The sequence below is a fragment of the Nicotiana attenuata genome, unplaced genomic scaffold (assembly GCF_001879085.1).
Source record: "Nicotiana attenuata strain UT unplaced genomic scaffold, NIATTr2, whole genome shotgun sequence".
NCBI lineage: Eukaryota > Viridiplantae > Streptophyta > Magnoliopsida > Solanales > Solanaceae > Nicotiana > Nicotiana attenuata.
The window spans coordinates 356223-365544 of record NW_017670233.1 but is presented as its reverse complement, the minus strand read 5'-3'; the positions used below and the strand labels follow the sequence as shown (position 1 = coordinate 365544).

The 9322-nt window shown below is 34.4% G+C and overlaps 1 protein-coding gene across 2 annotated transcripts; it reads left to right on the top strand.

The window, feature by feature from the left end:
* Positions 1-1185: 1185 nt before the first annotated feature.
* On the top strand, positions 1186-8777 carry LOC109236317. Of its 2 annotated transcripts, none has more exons than XM_019402481.1 (10): positions 1186-1555; positions 4141-4493; positions 4998-5081; positions 5666-6142; positions 6391-6526; positions 6630-6792; positions 6886-7014; positions 7379-7573; positions 7695-7817; positions 7944-8777. In XM_019402481.1, the coding sequence occupies exons 2-10, from the start codon at positions 4235-4237 to the stop codon at positions 8067-8069; spliced, it is 1692 nt and encodes a 563-aa protein (XP_019258026.1). In that variant the 5' UTR covers positions 1186-1555; positions 4141-4234; the 3' UTR covers positions 8070-8777. The 2 variants fall into 2 exon arrangements, with proteins under 2 accessions (XP_019258026.1, XP_019258027.1); XM_019402482.1 differs by lacking the exon at positions 1186-1555 and adding an exon at positions 3594-3919.
* The last annotated feature ends 545 nt before the right edge of the window (positions 8778-9322 follow it).

Below are 9322 nucleotides of genomic sequence, written 5' to 3'. Positions count from 1 at the left end.
ATATATATATATATATATATAGTTTGGATAGACATGTAATTATTCTCTAACTATTTTTTGTTCCGTGGTTTAGATGTATCTTTTTCCTAGCTTTTAAGAGATATATGGAAGGATTACAATTGGATACGAATAACATTCCTCCACAAACTTCTTTTCTGCTTATGAAGTTAGTTATTATAAGTCTGTCAATATGGTTGAGATGATGGACTTAGAAGACCATCTAGCTAGTACATATGTTCGAGATTCTAGTCTTTTTAAATTATTGAATTTTAAATTAACAATTTATATGTTTTTAATAATTTTTTAAAACAAAATACAAAACTTGAACTAAATTTATTGAATTCAGCCAAACCCGTAACCGATATGCTAACTCCGGCCCTGAATAATAAAAAAGGTGTTATTTTACATTGAAGTACCTAAAATTAAGGCTGTAACATGCATGGGTGGACGCACATGCATGGTTTGTTTCTTTGGGATCGGAGTGGTACGTGGCTGAAACAAATGGATTTATCATTACAAATACATGTGATCGCAGAGTCAATGGCAGTGGAAGCTCTTGGCTCCGCTATTTCTTCGTCGACTTGCCTAAATATGGACTCCTATAAATTAAGCAAATTTAAGAGATTTGTTTTTTTCGACTCGAATAATATATACACATAAATATAAGTAGATATATATAGATGAGATTAACCTCATTTTGAATTACTAATAATACCATTGCAATTGCAGTTACTAATTTAAAATTATTTATTCGATTATGATTTATGTGGACCTGAGACTGAAAGAAAGACTATTATGTGACATAAAAACAAAACTAACAACTGACGTCATTAACAAAAAAGAAAACTTTAAGTAAAATATGTCGGTGTATACAGTATACTAGCTAAAGGAGTACGAATATTTTGCATAAATTCTCAGAAATATATTTAAAGTTGATTTAAAACTGCATGTACATACATGCAATAAATTATGGGGAAAAAAATTACGAGATGCAAAATAAATGAAGTCTTCTTTTGACAACAAAAATAATTAATGTTTTTTAATAAACAAATTCCTGTAATAATACCTCGACAAAGGGGGTTGGGGATGGTGGGGGAGAGAAAGGGACGGAGGCTTGTAATAATGATTTGGTTGGGGACAGGCGGGACTACATCAAATAAACAAACGCACGCACGCACGCACTCTTAGACATACATAAAATGACGTTCTTGTCCCTCATCTGCTTCTCTTCCTCTTCTTCTTCCTTTCCTGATTTCTCTGAATTCTGAATTCTCTCTCTGTATATTATCTCTCTCTGTCAAATCCATACACATAAAACAGGGAAAATATACCCAGAAAATATAAAAATCCGAAAAAATAGAACAGCTGCTTGAAAAAGGAGCAGTTTCAGGAAAAGAGCTTGGATCCGATACGTCGGACCCATTTGCTAGCTCTTTCTCCCTCTGGTTCTTGAATTTTGCTTCCTTCTTCTTCATTTACAAGAGAGGGAGACCCACATTCATGTTTCTTCATTGTTAATCATCTTCTTTTTTTTTTTCATTCAATACCCAAAAAGGTACATAACTTTTTCACATAATACTTATATGAGCATCCAGCATTTTTATGTAAGGTGTCCATTTTTCGGATCATACTTGAGCCTTGCTATTTTCATGCTTCTTTTACATTTTTCTGCATTCTTTTGTAAACTATTTTTCTGCACTTAAACACAATGGCAGAGATAAGATTTTCACCAAGAGATTCAAAAAATAAAAAAAGGAAACTAGAGGCCAGAGATTTAACATTTAATATATAAGAAAAAAATTAACCTTCTATATATTGTAATTTTCCTGGCCAAGGGGACCCCTTCCGGCCCCTAGCTCCGTCCATGCTTAGACAGGTCCAGATAAAGAGATAATTAGTTTGAGAGTGAGATATAGTAATTGTTTTTTTGTCATAATTTTTGAAGGGTTTAATGATGGGTTCCTTCGAAAATTCGTGGTTCACTGATTATTTTATTGCTCAAAGAACGAGGCTTTAATTTTGTTTAACTCTTGTTTAATAACGTTTTCATCCTCCTTCCTAGGTATTTCCTGACCTGTTGATTAGTAGCTTGTTGTATTGTGAGTTTTTAGTTCTGATCTTTGTTTCCCATATTTTTTTATTTGTTTTCATTCTTCATATTTTGGCCTTTTCTGCTTCCCTATGCATTTGCATTGTTATTTTTATTCCTTTTTTTCTGTTATACTAACAACAATTTTGTTGTTATTCTTTTGTTGGTTTGCTTCTTATATGATCTTAATATGGACCCATTTTCTTCATTCTCTTTTTCCCTTTCTCTTATGTCTATAATAATCTGACATCTTTTGTCCAATTAAGCCTCTGAATGTGAAAACAAGGTCATGTTCATTCCATTCTTTTTCATCATTAACGATTTCATAAAGTCAGGACAAGAAAAAAAATGAAATGGAAAAGCAGCTTATTAGTTATCACACATTTGATCCTACTACTTTATGTTCACCTTTTCAGTTATGTCTCCAATATTTTTTGCTTTTTCTTATCTGCAATCACATGAAATTATTAAAGTTTGTTTCATAGTTCCTTTGTACTTAGCCATCTTTGTGCACCTTTGTTTGCTTTTTATGTCAGTAATATTCTTGGTGNACATATTCGCATCTTAACTGGTACCTCCATTCTGATAACTCCTCTATGAATCCGAAGTCATTCCCTCTCATTTCTCTAAATATTACCCTGCAAGCCGAAGATATCATTGAACGCTTCGAGCCTCTTATCATAATCTTCTATAAAGACTCGATTCTTAACTATACTTATAGGCTCGAAATCATTAGGCACCACACTTTAACTTTTGAATCCACTAGAACTATTGTTGAGAGCCACCCACTCTGACTTGGTCCCGAATATAATCAACTCCACGAATCTTCTAGCACATAAATACCCTCTCGACGAAGCACCCGGCCGAATCACTTTCCTTGAAACCCGCATCTACACAAGACATAAATCCTGAATCCTTCCCCAAATCTGAACATGAGCCAATGAGGCCAGCCCTATTCTCTGATTATTTTATTGCTCAAAGACGAGGCTTTAATTTATTTAATAACGTTTTCATCCTCCTTCCTAGGTATTTCCTGACCTGTTGATTAGTAGCTTGTTGTATTGCGAGTTTTTAGTTCTGATCTTTGTTTCCCATATTTTTTTATTTGTTTTCATTCTTCATATTTTGGCCTTTTCTGCTTCCCTACGCATTTGCATTGTTATTTTATTCCTTTTTTCTGTTATACTAACAACAATTTTGTTGTTATTCTTTTGTTTGTTTGCTTCTTATATGATCTTAATATGGACCCATTTTCTTCATTCTCTTTTTCCCTTTCTCTTATGTCTATAATAATCTGACATCTTTTGTCTAATTAGGCCTCTGAGAGTGAAAACAAGGTCATGTTCATTCCATCCTTTTTCATCATTAACGATTTCATAAAGTCAGGACAAGGGATAAAAATGAAATGGAAAAGCTGCTTATTAGTTATCACATATTTGATCCTACTACTTTATGTTCACCTTTTCAGTTATGTCTCCATTTTTTTGGCTTTTTTCTTATCTGCAATCACATGAAATTATTAAAGTTTGTTTCATAGTTCCTTTGTACTTAGCCATCTTTGTGCACCTTTGTTTGCTTTTTATGTCAGTAATATTCTTGGTGATTCCTTATTCTTAAATGTGTCTTATAAGGTTCATTGCTTTTAAGCCCTGTTAAAAGCTGCTTTTGTCCCATCTTTTTGGGTTTCATTCTAGTATATAAGATTTGAGAACGTGTGATGAACAAATTTGTGAGCTTTTATTGAGATTAACGATAGCAGTTCCTTTTTCTTGTGAAAGTCGGCTCTTTGTAGATTGTACTGTTAGTTCCAGATATTCATACTCCTTTAAGGTAAGCTTTGTGTAGTCCAGGAATCAAGAATGCGTATAATGTTATGCATCAAAATTTCAAGTCATTTCTAATTTTTCCATCTTTGTAATTTATGTGTTTACAACTTTGGTTTTGACATAGACCTTGGACAGATTATTATAGTTCTTATTTTCAATTATCACAATTTGAAATGCTATGGGGTTGTATAATCAATTTCAAAGTTTCTCTTATTCTCATGCCAGGTGAACTTAATTTCTTGTGTTCAACTTGGAATTTGCATCATCAAATGGTACAGCAGCAACTCGCAGTGAGATCGCACTGAGCTGAGTCATAATAATGGGTGGTTGTGTATCAACTCCAGCGAGCACAATCAGGGCAGGGAAGAAACACCGTCATCGCCATAGAAAATACCATAGAAAGAATTCAAACTCAGTTCTAGTAGGAACCAGGAAAAGAAACAGTGATGCACGGGTGACAGATATTGCTGTTAGTGAGTTTGTTCATACAACTACAACCTCTGCAAGATCTGAGGTCTCCAGTTCCACATTCCATCTTACTCAGTTGCAGTGGCAACATAATCAAATAGATGCTAATGGTATACTCTCTTTTTTCATTTTGAACCTTATTATCTTTTGATATCATATGCCTATGTTCGATGACAAACATACCTGATTAAATCCTTAAAGTGATAAGTACTTGATCTTCTTTTGAAGGAAATATCCTAGACAAGTGAAATGTCACCTTAGTATACTCCATTAAAATGATATTCCGATTTGATCTCACAAAATAAGTACTTTTCGACGTCTGGAGTTGCTATTTTGTTGGTGGGCAGCATATGTTTCATTCGGTTAGGACACTGGTATCAAAAGAGTATATCCTGCTAAAAGTTTGCATTCTGACATCCTTTTTTTTTCCTTTGATAGATTAGTGGTTGTGTTAATTCTGATGCTTTTCTTCGTTTGCAATGAGGAAAAAGAAAAGGGATATTCTCTTTTGAAAGCATCTTATTAGCAACTGGAGTTTGTGTGATTAAGCTCTTGATAATGAAAAAGTTTTGAACCTTAAGCTTGAAAATGATGAGATATTTACATGCTTACAGTTATTTGTCAAGAAGAAGCATGGTTTGACACGCACAGCATTTTGGAGTCCGACTCAGATGATGACTTCAGTAGTGTTCATGGAGGTAATATCATTGATTTTGGGCATATTTAGTTGTGTTTGATGTCAATTTCCTATTTTGATTTGCTGTTCTTGAATGTGTTTTAAGTGATACTTATAATTGATGACTTCTTCTTTCTATGGATTAAGAAGGCCATCATTCTTAGGAAAAGAAAAAGAAGAATACCAACTTATTCATTAACCTATGTTTTTGGCAGTTCTTGTCCCTTCCTTTTTCTTTTTTTTTTTGGGGGGGGTTAGGGGGGGGGGGCGGGGGNNNGGGGGGGGGGGGAGCGCTTCTCTTATCTTTTGCGGAAATTGCTAAATTCTTAATCTTGTCTATATTTTCTTTGTTATCTTTAGCTACCCAAGTTTTCCATCAGAACTATTTTGGAGTTAGACACTATTGGTTCATAACGGATCATATGCTCTTTAGCAGATGGATCTATATCATTTCCAGAAGATCAGAAGCTGATAGGAATCTATGACAATGTTACGACATTAATGTTTAATTGGCAAACTATATGTTAGAATGATTCTTTCTTAAGTTTAATGAACCAAGTGACAAAGTTATTACTTATTCGTTCTATTCCTTCTCGCTTCTTGTAGATATTTTCCCCAACATGTCAAATGGACAAGTACTTCAGTATGAAACTTCATCATGCTTTATGGATAGCAAACTCAAGTACAAAGAATACCATGAGAAATATCTCAAGATAGACGGCAGTAAAACAGAGAAGGTTTTGAGCAAAGATGTAGTTCAGGATCCAAAAGGACTTGCAGTTTTAAGTGCTCAAGACTATATTCCATCGCTAGGGAAGGGTGAAGACCTTGGCACCAAAAAGAAGAAGAACTTGGATCGTGCCTATGCAAGTTTTAAAGGTGTAAAAAAGGATAAATTGCAGGAGAAAACTCAGGAGAAGGTGTTCAAGTCTGTCTTACCGAAGCTGGTTAGTTCATTGAGTTTCAGTGACAAAACCATTAGTGCATCGAATTCAGGCCTACATTCTCAAGTAAAGAAATCAACTATTATAAGGCTTTCTCTGAAGAGGACGTCTGTTGATGGAGAAGAAAAGAACGAATTTTGTGAGTACTTCCTCCACTTTCCGTTTGTGTATATTATTCTTTCAGCATAAACTGACTCCAACTTGAGAATTCCATTATACGAATTTGTTCCATGACATTTTTATTCCCCTTATTGTTTTTAAATCTAATCACCAGCTAAACCTCATGATGCATTTACCTTCATGTTAGATTTCTTGTTCTGGAGTGTGTAAAAAGAGAAGTCAAAAAAGCTAGTTAGCAGTATATTAAATATAATGATATTCTTGTAGGTTCTTCAAGAAAGTATCTTGTCCGCCCCAGGGCTGGGCACGTAATTCCTTGTTGCACAGAAGAAAAGCTCATTGCAGGAAGTTGGTCAAAGATTGAGCCCTCAAACTTTAAGCTCCGTGGTGATAGTTATTTCAAGTGCGCTCTTAACTTACCTCTCTCTTTGTCAATTAATTACTGTTGTTGAGCTTTTGCAGTGGATTTTACACATGTTTCTTTACATTTTTCATTTAATCTGCAGAGATAAGAGGAAAAGCCCTGCTCCTAATATGTCTCCTTATATTCCAATTGGGGTCGACTTATTTGTTTGCCCAAGAAAGATCAATCATATCGCACAGCACATTGAGCTTCCTTCTATAAAAGGAGATGGAAGAATACCTCCGTTACTAATTGTTAACATTCAGGTATTAGTCCAGTCTCTCCCAACTAACCAAAGGAGTTTTCATTAGATAAAACATCCTACTCTAATTAGTAATAAAGCTTTTCTTCTTTGTCAGTTGCCTACTTATCCGGCTCCAATGTTCCTTGGTGATGCTGATGGGGAAGGCTTGAGCCTTGTAATATATTTCAAACTTTCTGAAAGTTTTGAGGAGGACATTTCCCCCCAGTTTCAGGACTTCATCAAGGTACTTCATGTCATATTTTCTGAAGCAAAAACAACACCTTTTCTTCTCCTTTTGTTTTTCCTTCCGTTCCATTTTATTCGGAGTTTGGGCAAGGTGTTTATGAGTGTGGAAGAAACTGCCGAAATGTCTGGTTGATATGTAGCAATTCTTCCTAATTCAGTAAACAAGAACTTTATAATTTGTCTCATGTTTTCCTTATCAATAAAAATAATTTGTCTGATGTTTTAACTAATTTCGGCAGTTGCTCGTCCTGCTTGGTACAGATCTAGTCCTGATAATGGTACTAGAGGAATGAGAGAACTTCCAATATTCCCTGGTTCCCAATTTATTTTGCATTTAAATTTGCTACTGGTTTATGTTGTAGAGATTCGTCGAAGATGACATGGAAAAGGTTAAAGGATTTGCGAAAGAATCAATTATTCCTTTCAGAGAGAGATTTAAGATTATGGTTGGGTTGGTGAATCCAGATGAGCTTGTTTCAAGTGCAACCGAAAGGAAGCTTTTGAATGCTTACAATGAAAAGCCTGTGCTTTCCCGCCCTCAACACAACTTTTATCAGGTGACACTCTAATGATTTTTACTTCAGTACTATGACTTTAGTTTATAGTCAGTTTAGCAACATCTTTGTTGTTTTCGAGTGCCACAGTATTCTGAATGAGCACGGTGTCTTCTTATTGCAGGGCCCAAATTACTTTGAAGTTGATCTTGATATTCATCGCTTCAGCTACATAGCTAGAAAGGGGCTTGATGCTTTTAGAGAACGTTTACAACATGGAATAGTTGATTTTGGTTTAACAATTCAGGTTTCTTATTTTCCCCTTATTTTTCAGAAAGAAAAAATGATGCTGATTAGTTTTGAGAATGGTTGGCTTACTTTTGGCATTATAATGGTGTATGTATGCTCATTGGTTATTCATTAAATTCCACAGGCACAGAAGCCAGAGGAGTTGCCTGAGAAAGTGCTTGGTTGTGTTAGATTGAACAAAATTGATTTTGTTGATCGTGGCCAAATACCCACGCTTGTGAGAGTTGAGGAAGATTCGTGTTCAGATTAATACAACTAATTACCCGCATATTGCATGGGGAAGTAGATGTTAGTGTATCTTGAGCTCTATGTATATAGCTCAATTGTTTTGAAAAATACACACATTCAATATTAAATACGCTCCCGTTGCTATGAAGTAATAGTGGATGCAGTGGCACTCCGAACTCACTGACTTAACATCCTTGATTTGCTTCTGCACTCAAGCCATTCCGACTTTCTATAATGAGAAAAAACATGAGGAGAATAAAGTTGCTATCTGATAGATGAATAGAAAGTTATCATGTTCAATACGCTGACTCTGTAACATCAAAATTCACAGTGCAAGATGGCTTGGCTGTTGTTAGATAGGTTGCCTTCTGAAAATCTGGTCTCGTGGACAAAGATGATATCTGCATATACTGAAAAAAGGCTTGTAGAGGCATCTGAGTTAATACATTTGAATGGAGGAAGATGGTTCGAGCCTTGATATTGTTGCTTCTATTAGCATTCTAGCTGTCTGTACTGATATTGTATGCTTAGTTTGATAAAAGGAGTGCTGAGTGTATGATCCCATTGTGAGTGTATGTACAAGGTTAATACTCTAGTTTGCATTGCCTTCATTGATGAGTATGCTAAGCATGGGAGATTGATTTAGGTCTGAGGAGATATATTGGTTTCTTGGAATGTTGATACATGGTTAGCTTTACATGGATATGGAAAGAAGGCAGACTTTTCGCCATTTCTCTCGTGAAACTAGAATGACGTGTGCCTGATGACATGACATTGGCAGGGAGAAGTTTTATTTTGTGTCTCATACAACTGACACTAGTTGTATGAGGCTCCTTTTTGTCTCACAAAATTATGGACCCCAATCTGACACTGCTGGGTCCATATAATTCTTGATCCACAAAACTGTGAGACAAAAAGTTGCCTTATACAACTAGTGTAAGTTGTATGAGACACAAAATAAAATTTACAACTTACCTATATAATAAATATATATATTATTTATAAATTAAAAAAATAAAAAGTATTTAAGCATATATATTGCTGGAATAACAAAATAATGAGCGTAGTAAAAAAATTAATTTAGAATAATTTGTTAGTAATACTAATTTTATTATTAACAACAAAAATTCAAAAAATTATTTACACAATTCCGAATGAAAGAAAATAAAGGTTGTTAAAATATATATTCCATGCACGTAATATATAAGTAATTATTTAAATAAAGGTATTTTTATAATATGCATTATATATTCTTGAAAATTATATATATATATA

Excerpts from the sequence above, each read along its gene's own strand:
- LOC109236317 (XM_019402481.1), top strand. The coding sequence starts at position 4,235 with ATGGGTGGTTGTGTATCAACTCCAGCGAGCACAATCAGGGCAGGGAAG. Across the intron at positions 5,082-5,665 it reads CTTCAGTAGTGTTCATGGAG|ATATTTTCCCCAACATGTCA; the intron begins GTAATATCATTG and ends CGCTTCTTGTAG. Across the intron at positions 6,793-6,885 it reads TACTAATTGTTAACATTCAG|TTGCCTACTTATCCGGCTCC; the intron begins GTATTAGTCCAG and ends CTTCTTTGTCAG.